A 15,001-nucleotide genomic window follows, 5' to 3' on the forward strand; every position below is an offset into this window, starting at 1 on the left:
ATTTACAGCAGGTTTAATGACACCTGCCACATGGCATGGCAAAAGAATAAAAGGTAGCTGGGCGAACGACACCGAAGGAGAGGCGATCCTTGCTCGGAGACGGCACCAGCATGACACCTCATGGCGCATTTAATGTGCCTGTCCTAATATGTCAAGGTTAGGTATTTCTCATTATAGCTCATGTCAGTAGTTTTGGCAACTATAGCATCCACTATTTACCCCATGTAATGGCCATTTTAGCCATTGTGGTAACCCCTTGGACTATAAAAGGAGGTGCATGGTTGCCTTTAGAAAGGTTGACACTTTGTCCATTTGCACGCAGCCGAAGTCCTCGAGCATTCCTTGTCGGGTTGTAGCGCTCCTGTACATTGGACTCATATAATCCACAACACACATGACGTAGGGTTTTATGTTCCGAGCGACCCGAACCTATCTAAAACCTTCGAGTACGCATGGGTTGGTGATGCTCTTTGCGCTTGAGGATTCCCTAAAGTTGAACCACAGAGGGACCACGTAGGTCCCGTAGGTTGTCGTACCCCGACACATAGAAAATATAAAGAGAAGTCTTTGGGGACAAAGTGCCACCGTCTCGAGGCGGAACCTCGGCAGGAGCACTTTTGCTCTCCGACTAAATGATTCTGGTGGGGAAACTTTCCTTTAGGAGGGGAAATCGAAGCCATCGTCATCACCAACGTTCATCTCATTGTTGGAGGACTCATCTCCATCAACATCTTCACCAGCACCATCTCATCTACAAAATCTAATTCATCTCTTGTATCCAATGTTTGTCTCAAACCTCGGATTGGTACTTGTGAGTTACTAGTAGTGTTGGTTACATCTTGTAGTTGATGGTAGTTGGTTTATCTGGTTGAAGCTTATATGTTTAGATTGTAATCATATATTTATATCCTCTAATCATGAACATTAATATGATTTGTGATTAGTATGTTTTTTCTTGAGGGCATGGGAGAAGTATTGTTATAAGTAATCTTTTGAAGTTGGTTTTTGTTCCATGTTTTGATTATATATTGTGTTGTTATTCCTCCAGTGGTTTCGTGTGAACATCGACTACATGACACATTGCCATGTTTGGGCCTAGTGGAAGGCATTAAGAGATTTATTAGTAGATGATGGGTTCCAGGAGTGACAGAAGCCAAAACCCTAGTTTATGAGCTATTCTGCAAGGGGTTGTTTGGGTCCATATGTTTCTTGATATGGTTAGATTTATCTTAATTATTCTCTCGTAGTTGTGGATACTTGTAGGAGGGGTGCAATAATAAGTAGGTTGCCTATTCAAGTAAGGACAACACCTTAGCACCGGCTTACCCACATAATTACTTATCAAAGCAACAAACACGAGCCAATGAATCATGGTGAAACTAGACAATATTCCAATGTGTCCTTGAGAATGATTTAATCACTATAGGAAGTACTTCTGGCTTGTCCTTTGTAATAAAGAATTGGTACACCCTGCTGCACCTTGTTACTTTTTTTACTTTCTACAAATTATCTTGCTATCAAACTATCTGTCATAACTACTTTACATCACTTGCAGATAATACCTTGCTGAAAACTGCTTATTGATTCCTTCTTATTGTCCCTGGGTTCGACACTCTTATTTATCAAAAGGACTATGATTGATACTCTATACTTATGGGTAATTAGTTTGTGAATAGAAACGAAGAAGGAGAAGCCACTCCCACCTTATCGAACGAGTATGCACCTAAGATGCCTCGCCTCTCACGTGAACATATTGAATTTTACGCATTCTACACCCCGCTTCAATGATTGTTATCGCTCCACTATTCTGATTCTTGTTTTTTTAAAAGGGACCTAGAAGCTAGTGAAATTGGAAAGCTTGTCTTACTTTCTATCCCGTCAACCTGCTCTGACATACCCTTCTAGCTTACTTTGCAGGCGGACCATCGTTGTCCCATTCTTTCAGTGAGTTGAAGCGCTACCTCACTCTTCTTTTCCTTATTGAATACGTTAGCGAAGGTACCTATGAAATGTAATACCAAAGGGATCTTAACCCAACACCTTACAACACGAGTTGACGACAACCATGCACCACCTATTTCCATTAAAGTGGGTTTGGGAAGAAAAACTAAAGCGTCCAGATAGGCATGAGAAGCTCATCGATCTTTGTTCACCTCTCTCTGTATGAAAAATAAATCCTTTTAACTCGACATTAGAGTTGGTTTGATCTTGCTTTCTGAATCTTTCTATGATCCTAGTCGTGTAGTATATCTGGCTTTATTCAACATTTAGCTCAATGCAGAAGGCACCACCTTCTTTGATGAGCACTGCACTTCGGGTCACGATTATGATGGCGTCTGAACCACAAAGGTTGCATCTCGCGATGAGAAGGAAGCCAAGAATGAGGAGCAACTTGACTTGGATATCTTGGTTAATGGAGAGGTAGTAGAGGCCTAACAGTGACATGTTGTTGCTAATGGGGGTGGAGATCATCAAGTGCCTTTAAAAAGTTTGTTTGTCTTTAATATTGGTTATAATGAAGGAGATGTTGAGTATTGTAGGTAGGTAGGTTCGAATAATGGTGGATAGGAAGGAGCTGCGAGAGAAGTGTATCATGGAGTTCCGGTGATGTTTAAGGAACCAAGTGATCCAACGTAGGGTGGTAGAGGAGGTTAGGTATTTATATGCAAATTTCCCTAATTAGCATTGTGCTTGTAGATTTTTGATGTCTAGAGCGCTAAGTTACTTAAGTTTGCAAACATTTTTCAAACGACCAAACATTTCACACATGTACACGTACCCTGAGAAGAAACTCTCCTAATGGCATCGATCTCTTCAATAACCTTCTTTGGAAGAGGGAGAACCGACATGAAAGAAGTGCTAAGAGAGTATAGGACTCACAATAGTAGAATTAGACGATCACGAGTGTGTAGGTTTGCACGCCAATCAGTCAGGTATTTAAAAATAATTAGAGATGATTGGTTGAAAAGTCGAGGCTAATAGCTTGTGTGGTGAGAAGACCGGGGTAAGAGCATCTCTAGTAGAACCCTCAAACCCTCAAACCCTTAAAAATAACCGCTTTTTTACAGTTTTCATCGACAAAACGACGTAGACTAGAACCCTTAAACCCTTAAACCCGTAAAAAAAATAAAGGTCCAACCCGCAAACCCCTTCCTAGCGTGTAAAAGTAAGGGTTGGGAGGGAAAACTACCCCCAACCCGTACTCCACTTCCCACCTCGCGCAGGAGGCAGTTGGTTCCCGCCCGCGCGAGGAAGTTGCCTCGGCCGCCGCCGCCCCGCCTCCCCCCGCGCTCCGGCCGCCGCCCCGCCTCCCCCCGCGCTCCGGCCGCCGCCCCGCGCTCCCCCCGCGCCCCGGCCGTCGCGCCCCCGCGCCCGCCCAGGCCGCCGTCGCGCCCGCCACGCCCGCCCCGGCCGCCGTCGCACCCCGCCCGCCCAGGCCGCCGTCGCGCCCCGCCCCCGCGCCCGCCGCCCCGTCCGCCGCGCCCGCCCCCCGCGCCCGCCCCGGCCGCCGCGCCAGTCGCCCCTCCCCTTCCCTCTCCCTGCCGCAGAAGGAGCTCGCCGCGACGACGCCGCAGCAGTAGCAGCGCGCGAGCTCCAGAAGCCGGCGCGCGGTCCTGGCTGTATTCCGATTTTGAGGGTTGGGTTTGAGGGTTCTAGTCTTTGCCCCTGTTTTTCAGCCCTTAAAAGTGTCAAAAATGTGCAATTCTCAACCCTTAAAACTGGTTTTTGTTTTAAGGGTTCGAGGGTTCTACTAGAGATGCTCTAAGTTTGTGAAAACGAGGAGATTTCACAACAGATGGATGTGACAATTGTAGCAATTGTGTCCTCATTTGTGCGAATGGGAACACATGTTGTCTTAACAAATTTGATGATTAGACTTGTGACGAGTCTGAAATCGTCGAAAATGACCCTATGGTCGACTCGTGCGTGGGCCTAGGCTTTGACGATGATTAGGGTATCGTCAATTTATTACACGATCGTAGGTGGCTATTCATGATAAATGAGAGAGTTGAGGCGCGTAAGCTTTAAGAGTTGATCATTTGTTACATTGGGCATATAGGATCACAACTGCTAGTTTATATGTTTATACAAGATAAATTATGTCAATGCCACAAAGATACGAGAGTCAAATTTAACTTTGGCTTTTAGAGGATTATTTTGGATAAATTTCAAACAAAAACACGGGACTGTGCATCGCATATTGCTTAACCAAGGAAGCAAATCTTCAATGAAAAGAAATAAAAGGGAAGGTTATAAAAAAAGAGAAGAAAAGAAAAAGGCCAAAAAGCAACTTGGTAGAATGAAACAACCCCATAGAGGCATTGGCACAGCCGCTTGTTGAGAAAAAAAGGCCGAAGAAGAAAGAGGGGAAAAGAAAAGGCGAAACCTCCTGCGAGACCGAGAAGAAAAAAGGCGGCAGGCAGGCGGGCGGGGTGGTGGTGGGAGGCGCGCGCGGGTGGGGTGGGCGTCGTGGGCGGTGGCAGCACAAACAAGCAAACCTTCCAATTTACTCCTCCCCACCTTCCCATCCTCCTCCTCCCCCCCTTCCCCAAATCTCAAATTCCCGATTCGCGTTTCAACCAATCCTCCTGCGCCATAACGAAGCTCACGAGCACACGCCACGTGATTCCGATCCTGTTGCTAGAGGGATCCCGCGGCTCGGCTTTCCCGGCATGCGGCGGGGCGGCGGCGCTGCGACGGCCGTTGCGGCGGCGGCGGAGGCGGAGGGGGACGCGGGGGCGCGGTTCCGCGGCGTGCGGAAGCGGCCGTGGGGCCGGTACGCGGCGGAGATCCGCGACCCGGCCAAGAAGGCGCGCGTATGGCTCGGCACCTTCGACTCCGCCGAGGACGCCGCGCGCGCGTACGACGCCGCCGCGCGCATGCTGCGCGGGCCCAAGGCCAAGACCAACTTCCCCCTCTCCTTTCCCCATCACCACCAACTACCACCCAGCTACTCGCCCTACCCCGTCGCCGCTGCCGCCGCCACCGCTGTCCCGACGTCGGTCGCCGCCGCGGCGGCCAGGCCAGCCTGCAGCAGCATGAGCTCCACCGTCGAGTCCTTCGGCGGTCCGCGGGTGCGGCCGGTGCTCCCGCCGCGCCCTCCGCCGCCGCCAATCCTCGACGGCGACGACTGCCATAGCGACTGCGGGTCCTCGGCCTCCGTGGTAGACGACGATTGCGCGGACGCCGCCGCCTCGTCGTCCTGCGGTGTCCTGCTCCAGTTCGACCTTAACCTGCCCCCGGAGTGTGGCGGTGTTGCATGCAACGACGACGACGAGCTGAAGCTGACGGCGCTGCGGCTCTGAAATCTGAACCACCGGGTAGTGGTTAGAGAAAAAGGATAAGGAGAAAAATATTTGGTTCTTCCCTTCTCTCCATAGCCAGCACGATCCACCTCCATGCTGTTGTTGCTGTTGCTGTTTACGTGATCTGATGATGATTAATATGGCCTGATCTACGAATCGGCCTGCTTGTTGCCGCTGGTAGCGGTGATTATTGCCGACTACCGCCGGCAGCTCGCTGTGGTTGTTGTAATATAGCAACATTTTACTTGCTTCCTCTTGTGAGGAAGTAGACACCTAAAGTAACTTATTTTCTTTTTTAGCTACATGTGTTACTGTTACTCATTTAGGGTCATTTGTTTCGAATTGAGAACAATGGAAAACAAAGTTTTGTTTATGAGAATGATTACAGCGTGCTAAAATGCTAGAAATCTCGAGCTAAAAGTTATTGTGTTAGAGGGATGACCTTGATCTCAATTTCAACCTTGGTACTACCTTATACCTGAATACCCCCATTATTCTTTGAGTACTGTGAGAAGACTAACCTTACCATGGTTCTCTTGATGCTTATGTTGCTAACGTTGATTTACCCTGATATGTAGTTTCGGTTCTTAAATCAAGGCTCACACTGATGTAGATGCCTGTCATCATGGAATAAAGAGAAGTTTACTTTGGCTGTTCAAGATGATGAGATGTTTGTCCTATTCTAATTCATATAAAGTAAGTTCACAAACTAATTTGTTGTGGACACCTTCAGCTATGATTAATGCATCCGTCATGATTTAGGCCGAATCATTAGCATGTATAATTGGGCATACTCATGTGCTGAAATGTCATGATGACACAAGACGCTAACACAATTATTTCTTACAGCTAGCAAAGTTATGCTAATAGCAAACTGTGTGGAGTAACATGAAAGTAAAAGGATTTTGAATATACTCTTGTATTTATAGATTTTTTGTTTCTGCTTGATGTATGCTAATGAAATTATATTTGACTTGGGAGGAGTCCGTAAAGAGAGATCTGAAGGACTGGAGTGTAACCAAAGAACTAGCCATGGACAGGGGTGCGTGGAAGCTTGCTATCCATGTGCCAGAACCATGAGCTTGTCGCGAGATCTGATTGGTTTTACCTCTAGCCTACCCCAACTTGTTTGGGACTAAAGGCTTTGTTTTTGTTGTTGTCGCTTTATTGGTTGTGAGGCCTACCCACAAACCTTACATTTCTTGCCAGTTGCATATGGCTAGCGCAGCAATGGTGATCCACTGATCCTATCATGTACTCCCTCGGTCCCAAATAAGTGTCTTAACTTTGTATTAGCTCTAGTACAAAGTTGTATTAAGCTTGAGACACTTATTTTGGGACGGAGGGAGTATATCTTGTTACATTCGTGTGAGGAAATATCTATCTACTTAGGGCTTTATTTATAATAATTAAAGGATAGAAGGAAGTTTTATTAGCTTAAGCCTCGTACAAACCTCACATTTCTTGCCACTTGCATATGGCTGGCGCAGCAATGGTGATCCACTGATCCTATTATGTATATCTTGTTAGATTCATATGAGCAAATATCTATCTACTTGGGGCTTTATTTTATAATTAGAGAATAGAAGGAACTTTTATTAGCTTAGTAATAATCATATTGTCTTTGTTGCACAGTAATTTATTTGTATGTGCTGACTGGTGACAGTTTCACATGAATGGTAGTTCGACCACCGTATTAAATGCATAACACTCTTTGTGATAGTATATCATTAGGATAAGTTGATTTTGTTATGGAAGTAGTATATCATTAGGATAAGTTGATTTTGTTATGGAAGTTATGACATCTTGAACTCCAAGTTCTTTTGGATATACCAGTTTCCTGGTTTTTTGCATCCATCAGGACAAATTGGATGACCATTCAGATGATAAATTTGTGATAACAGTATAGCATCTGCATAGGGTTTGCCTGGTATGTATATATGCTTGGGTACATACAGCAATGCACCGCATCCTTTCCCTTAGTAACCATGTTGATGTTTTAGTTGAGGTAGTTTTTTTTAAGGTGTCTTCTAGAAAACATGCTCTGCCAATTTTTATCACAACATATCTGATTATGCAAGCGGATGGTTTATTATTTACAAGTAAATTTCATGCTATTCTCCTAAGCAGCAATGACGGACCGTGGCGTGCCGCATTAAAGCAATGTTGCTCAGTTGCTAAGCATGTTCTTCTGGTCTTTTTCCGGTCATATACTTTCTACAGTTGATGGTTATAAGGTGGATTGAAATTCCTTATCATGCTATTAGTTCGGCAAATTCTATGGTATCATGGAATTTATATTATTATGTGTCGTCATGCAATTTGGCCTTGTCGCATGCCGCATCACCTCTTTAAAGTACTGCGAACAGGCGTTAAGAAAAATAATTCAGAATCATGTGAGACACCCTCCGATATGTGCAACATCATATATGGTCATTATATGGGAAGCTTTGGGGTTCCAATGGCGAAATATTTACAGTGCACTTTGTTACTCTTTTCTTCATTGTTTGGTACATTCAGCAAGGGATATTGTACCTAGCTAACCTCAAATATTGGAGATGGGTGATGTTTCGAAGCGAGCAGCTACGTGAATTACTCTAACCAAGTAACAGTGCAAACAACAAAACAGTGGACATCCGTTGCATCTTGGAGTGATCTGTGCCTGGACAGCAGGGTGTGGAATCAAGGTACATGTGGGATGTTGTCAATTTGTGAGTGCTTCTTTTCTAGCTGTCAACAATTGCACAAAGACTATTTAATTTTTTGTTGTGAACACAGTACTCTAATATGCTGATGCTGTTGAGCGAAGTTAAATTCTCTAAAAACGTGGTGTCATTAGGAATGTAGTATCTGGAGATATCGTTGGATTTGGCTTTTTATTTGCTTTGCTGTTAGTACTTGGCAGCCCAATCCTCTGTTAGCCGGACCGCCTCTTTGTACTTTAGGACATCAGGGCGCATCCTAATATTACTGACATTCTAGTAGACACACTGCTAGTTACAATGGTAGCAAGAACTATTTTTACTGCCAGATTCAAGTTCACCGAACCAATTTCTACGAGGACTGGTGAAAACCTTCTCATTATCCATTTCCCTAACTTGCAGCACTCTTCTTTGAACCATCTTTCTTTTGGCAGGAGTGTCCGTCGGGAGGATCGGATGCATAACAAGAAAGAAAGAACAGTAGTAGTGCCTGCGTGCAAACAATCTTTATTACCGAGCTCTTGTAATGCTGGGTGTTCCTCTGCTCAAAGCCCATATCTCAGATGCATGCCTATTGGAATATCCCATCATCAGGATGAAATTATTTATTTAGGGCAGTTCCCCTTTCCTCTCTTATACCAACTTCACATCCTAAACGCCAAAAGGAAGGGCAAAGCAAACTCGACCTGGTGATTTTTGATCATTTCATTGATGTGTTTTTCAGTGAAAGCTGAGATGGGTCAAGTGTTGAGAATCAACTATTGCCCTATTTTTCTTATTTCTCTATCCTAAATTAATACTTGGCGAGGATTAGTCAAGCAAACTATACCATGTCATTCTCATTTTCTCATACTTCCTCCGGAGTCAGCGGCATTTATTTTGGCATGGCGGGAGTACCAGTTTCTATTTTATTGTAGGTGTAAGGAAAAAAAGTGTAATGCAGAATATCTGGTAGGCTATAATTAACAGCGGAAATGTCATATTACTGTTGATGGGATGAATACGATATTGTTCTCTTGGGATTAAGTGTCTTAGAAAATACTAAAATCGGGTGACCACCGTATCTGGTTCATCTCAATCTTGTCATTCAGAAGAGTTATAAATTATGTAACAATAATTATTTGGATCATGCTTGATATTTCACAGTAATCCAGAACAGTGATTTTGCTCAGAGGCTCACAGTAATATTACTTAAAACCCCATGCAAATTTGTTGGGTGCATGTGTTCACATGCCTGGTCTTATTTTCTCTTGGATCTACGTCGCTCTCTCTCCAATCTAAATTTCTGGGAGCATGCAATGATGGTAGGTCTCACATGCATCTGATTCGTGTATAATTTGGTGTGCTATCGTTGATGGCACTTGTTCCACCTGATCTGACCACTGACCGAGCACTTGTTTTTTCTGATAATACACAGAAGCATGTTGTGTGTTATAGTATTTCTGCACCGTATATCTAGTATTTTCTTGTATTTGGTATCATGGACTATTGAGCGGCAGTGGTCATTGTGATGACCATTTCATGTTGTACAAGGAAAATATGAACAAGTTGGCCCTGTCTGTGAGGGAAACCAGGCTGAAAACTGTTTATAAGGAAGATACTTATGGTCATGGTTATGTTTTTCTCGTTGTTGGTGAATGATGCCCACCATGCTGTTTCAAAATGCGTTAGGTTTATTTTTCTCTAAAACGTGAACCTAGCTACTTGCTAGCAACCAAAGGTGTCCCAAAATTTGGGCTTACAGGAAGCACCGTTTCCCGTGATAACATGGACGGCTGGACGCTTGTGCAGGGTTAGCTGAGCACCACCAATATTGACATCCTTATCGCCGCATCTGCTCCGACATTGCTGCCATTAATCTACAAATGGTGATCTTTTGATTAGATTCTTCCTTTCTTGACTAAACTATTGGTCTCTGTTTCAGCTGCCCCAGATCCTGTGCGCTCGGTGTCTGCTGATGAGCACGCAAGGCAAGCGTCTCCCATGTGATGTGCCTCTGATGCCGCACACAATTCCGTGTGCTAATCGTCTGACAGAGAGACGGTGGTGATCGTGTTTTCTGGGCGCAATAAAGCTTTTTAGTCATGGCTCCGTTTCCAGCCCATGTTGAGGTTCTCGGTGCGTCTTTCCTCTCTCCATCGTACGTCTCTCGCTTTCCCATTGTCTTTACCATTAATGCGTCAGCTGTTGATGAAAATGTGAGCCAGCTAATAGCGGGCCTCTGCACGCTGTGGTGGCTGCAGTTTTGCTGTGCCGAAAGGGGTACCTCTATCAATGTTGCTTTGTACACATAATTTCTCGACGGTTCGCTTAAGTCATCTTTTTTCTTGCTTGCTACTATATGAAATAATACGTTGGCATATATGTAATGCGTGTTGTTAAAGCTTAGTCATGTCTTGAGGAAGTCTTGATCCACTATCTAATACTGTACGCTGGAAGTCTGTCCTCATTCGTCCTTTGCCCACAGTATTAAGCAAGCTGCGTTTGGTCTGAGCGATCAATTCCATCTACCACGAACCTATTTGCTCTTATAAAGAAAAGAGGGAGAACCCATAACGGATTCGGTTGAAAACAGAAGCTGGTCATACATACGATGTTGGCTGCGAACCCGGAGAAAAGAATTCTCCGAGGAACAACTCAACAGAGATAGTACTACAATAACAAAGCAAACGATGGCGTATGGTTAGATAGGTAATCTCGATTTGTTTTCCTGCCTTGACCAGGTCAACCCATTTGAGGATGGATGAATGATAATGGCAACTTGGTGAGAACAATTCATTTAAGAAGCGGCCATGGCCGCAACAACCAGCGGTCCTCCCTCCTGCCCTCTTCCCTCCCCTCTACTCTAGTTAGGTGGAAGAGGTTTTTGTTAAGCTTTGAGCTGTTTCCTTTGGCTCCATCCTCCTTTCCAGTCCATGAAAAGCACAGCACATTCCCAACTGCCACCTTGCTCCGTCGCCTCCCAGCTGTGTGTTGTGTCCCGTGCCCTTTAATTAGCCCGCTGTCAGTTCCAGCAGGCTTCTGAAACTCCCCAATCATAAGAACCATCCTGCCCTGCCCTGCGCCAACTTCCATCGCTCTGCTAGCCTTCCGGCTGCTGCTCCCCCCCTCTCTCCCTCTCCTCCTCGTTTCCTCTTGTGAATTGTGATCAAGAGGGGAGCGAGAGAGAAGAAGAGCGGGGAGGGGAAAGAAGGATCAATCGCCCGAGAGCTTCTCCCTGATCAGTTCATCACCAGGCGCAATCATCCTCATCGTTTCTTAATGGCCGTGAGTATCTGTCTATCTATCTCACTATGTTTGCGTTGCGTCTCCCTTTTTTGGTTACCGATGCTTTACTCTCTACTCCGGCTCAGTGCATGCATGCATGCATGATTCGATATGGCCGCTTGATCATTATGCATTTTAATTTGTTTTTACAATTTTAGGAGCTCATGATTGGTGCGCTTGCATAATTGTGATCAGTAGGGGAGTATATATGTATGTATGTACACGTATGGACGTATGGAATTGACCATGGTTGGGCATGGAGCGTTGATGGTGGGGTGGATCATGGGCGGTGCCGCCGTCCCCATGTGCGAGCATCAAGTTGGCAAACACATGGTTACTGTTAGGCAGCTGCAGCAGCAGACAAGGAGTTAGGGCTCACGGATCTGGGCATGATATGAGGCACATGGCATGGCCCGTCCTCAGATCCATCTAACATGATACCTCTCGGTCTCTGCTGCCATGACTGGAAGGATTCTTCAGAACGGAGAAAAGGAGACCGAGCTTTGCTTTGCTTTGCTTGGGATGGACGATTGATTGTTTAGAATTAGACGTCCAAACCACTCCTCTCATGCCTACTATCCGCTGCATCTAGCTGACTGGCAGGTCGAGTTTGGTGTTTATGACTACTCGCTAGCTGTTGTTGGGTTTGACATATCTGTACTGTAATGTGACAGTTGACGCAAGCAGCCTGTTATTCATTTCACTTTCCGACGAAGCGTACCTTGGTTGGTCTTAGCTGGGAGCTTGCTGACATATATATAGGTGCCATACCTAATTTTTCCTCTTGATATTTAAGGGCCGGTAACTACCACTTGCACTTTAAGATTCGACTTGCTCTGAAACTTTAAGCAACCAGAAAATGTGCAAGTAAATAAAAACTGAGGTCAAAACTGTAGTACTCCTACGGACTTGGTGAAATTATATCTGGTTATTACTACTACTAAGATTTGTGTTGGCGTGTGCGTGTGCTGTGCGTGTGCGTGTGCAGGGGAAAGGAGGGCCGGTGGTTCCCAAGTTCGGGTCGTGGGACGCCGAGAACATCGGCTACACCGTCTTCTTCGAGAAGGTGCGCGAGAACAAGACCGCGCCGGTGCCGGGTGCGGCGCCGGCGCCGCCGCCCAGGGCGCACGACGACCAAGAGTTCGACCCCTACGAGTACTACGAGAACCTCAGCCGGAACGTGCCCTCGCGCCCGCCCAGCTCGCACGGCCACGGCCACCAGGCGCCGGCGCAGCACTACGACCACCTCGGCGGTAGCGTGCCCTCGCGGCCGCCGAGCTCGCACGGGCACGGGCACGGGCACGGCCACCCCTCGCCGGCGCAGCACTACCCCGCGCAGCACGGCCACGGGGGGTACCACCGGCGGAACGGGAGCAACGGCAGCAGCGCCGCGTCCGAGGTCAGCAGCCGCGCCAGCAAGTTCTCGCCGCCCAGGCCGTACCAGCCGCGCTACGGCAACAACGGCGGGAGCTACAACCAGCACCACCAGCAGGGCGCCGGCGAGTACGCCGCACCGGGGCCAAGGCACCACCCGCACGCCGCGCCGGCGCCGAGGGCCGTCGCGTCTCCTCCGCGCCACGCGCCACCGCCGGCGAACGAGCGGCATGGCGCGCCGCAGGCCCGTGCCGCCAAGGCCCCGTCGGCCGTGCCCAAGTTCGGCGTGTGGGACGAGCAGAACGCGAACGCGAACGCGGCGGCGCAGGGCTTCACGGTGCAGTTCGAGAAGGTGAAGCGGCACCGGGAGGCCGCCAAGGCCGCCGCGCCGGACGTGCCGCCGCAGCTCTCGCCGGACCGGGCGGCGCCCACGTGGGGCCACCCGCGGAGGAAGCCCAAGAAATCCTTCCTGTCCAAGGTCCGTGTGCCCATAACGTTTTACAGTTCAGTTTTACTGCATGCTCGACCCACGGTGGCGTAAAATTTGACTTTACTTGACTCGTTTTACGCAGGTTTACGGGTGCCTGTTCCCGGTGGTCAGACAGTGATGGGGCAGCGGGTTGTTAGTATTAATCCGACCGTAGTGGCTGCTGCTTTTGATCTTATATATACATGTTTTCCGAAAGGAACCCTTGGTTGATAATGTATACAGTATTTCATTTGTTCTTTGGTTGTTCGTTGTTACGGTACTACTATATGTATACTCCCGGTATTAATAAATCATGGCAAGATAAACGAGATTGCTAAATCTCAGTTGTTCGGACTAGGACGGCGTACACCCCGAAGAGAGGATGCCGTGCTTGATGTAAAATTGTTTAGTTTAGGCATTTAGCTTAGCTTAAAATAGATTGATGTATTTACACGTGCAACCACTCCGTCTTCTAAACCGGGGTCATTGAATGCATAACAAATCTCAGATGATGTGATTTTTTCACCCTGTATGCAATTCAAACAGAGTCATAATCGAACCCACAACAAACCTGAGATGATGTGACTTTTCCATCTTCTAGGCAATTCAAAACTGGTCACATTAGCTTAAATTTACTAATGTTAGAAAGGAAGGTGCCAAAACAAAGTATTTGTTTCAAGCGCTGTGGTGTCCTTGAGCTTCAAAGTCTCCAAAAAAGCCCTCTTGATCGAGAAGAGTAAGCATTGGCTTAGACTTAACTAAGTCTTGATCAATGTTATATTCGTGAGATTTTTTAAAGATTCATGTAATTTTTTTATACGTTATATGTTATATCACTAGACATGGGTTTGGTTAAGCCTCAGCCAACTGATATTTAGCCACACTTCAAGATAGACACACTTGGATTACGTGAGGCCTTATGCTGTTGCAAGATGAACAAAGTGTTAGAAATAAATGGGCTAGATCCATAACATTTTGTGAAATATTAAATAGTGGCTCATGAATAAAATATCAAGTGGTGACTCTAAGTTTAGTCCCACGCTAGATGGAAGACTTGAACAATTTTATATAATGAGTTCTCTACACCAGACTTAATGATATGTGAAGGGCAGAAATAGAAGACCATATGCGTGCTAGCTCGCGTGGTCGGACTCAACTATGGGCTCGACGCGTGGCAGCGTGTGAATGGTCCACTGAAATACGGTTTGTTGCATTCCAGGGGTGCAACTTTCTTTTTTGGTTTTATTTCTTGATGTTTTGATGGAGAAGTTCATTGTTTCCTTGTCTCAACCAAATATACATCAAATACACCTAAAGTTTTGCCTTATCTTACAACTTGTGTTGCCATCCTAGACTACTCTATCTTAAACGTTGGCGTGTGGGAGAGCAGATCTCTGGAACCATTCGTCCTTGCGATCATGTACCGAAAGAGGACGAATTAGATTTTTGGAAAACGATATGCGCGACTGTGCATGCTCGTCATGACGAGTCGTCTTCTGTGCAAGTCGGGCGGTGCTACTCATCACCGTCTCCATCGTAGTCAACACCAGATCGTTGTCAACATCGTAATCAACATTGTCGCTCATGGAGCAGGTAACAACATTACGTCCATCATGATTTGTTCATGTCTCTATTTGTAGTTGTTATTTCGTGCGCGATGCTTCTGTGTATGTTTTCATGTCCACCTAGTATGCTAGATTGTTGCATGCTAATTTCTGTTATAGTTATGAATTATTTACTGGAATTAATCCTAAACTTTCCTAATATTTCAACAATCCAAAAACCTAATTGTAGGCAATTTCCTATGTTAACTATAGCTGGATTCGCTGATGCACTGAGGCCGAATAAGTTTACCGGTGTGCACTTTAAGAGGTGGCATGTGA

General features: G+C 46.2%; 2 protein-coding genes across 2 annotated transcripts; both read left to right on the plus strand.

Moving 5' to 3' along the window:
- Positions 1-4,410: 4,410 nt before the first annotated feature.
- LOC123403074 (ethylene-responsive transcription factor 3-like) lies at positions 4,411-5,685 on the plus strand. The gene has a single exon (XM_045097048.1). It carries the CDS (start codon positions 4,674-4,676, stop codon positions 5,304-5,306), a length of 633 nt encoding a protein of 210 aa, XP_044952983.1. The 5' UTR covers positions 4,411-4,673; the 3' UTR covers positions 5,307-5,685.
- Positions 5,686-5,785: 100 nt separating this feature from the next.
- On the plus strand, positions 5,786-13,475 carry LOC123403073 (extensin-like). The gene is made up of 5 exons (XM_045097047.1): positions 5,786-6,002; positions 7,827-7,993; positions 9,933-11,275; positions 12,264-13,127; positions 13,222-13,475. Exons 3-5 carry the CDS (start codon positions 11,270-11,272, stop codon positions 13,255-13,257), a joined length of 906 nt encoding a protein of 301 aa, XP_044952982.1. The 5' UTR covers positions 5,786-6,002; positions 7,827-7,993; positions 9,933-11,269; the 3' UTR covers positions 13,258-13,475.
- The last annotated feature ends 1,526 nt before the right edge of the window (positions 13,476-15,001 follow it).

The sequence above is a fragment of the Hordeum vulgare genome, chromosome 6H (genome assembly GCF_904849725.1).
Source record: "Hordeum vulgare subsp. vulgare chromosome 6H, MorexV3_pseudomolecules_assembly, whole genome shotgun sequence".
NCBI classification, from domain to species: Eukaryota; Viridiplantae; Streptophyta; class Magnoliopsida; order Poales; family Poaceae; genus Hordeum; species Hordeum vulgare.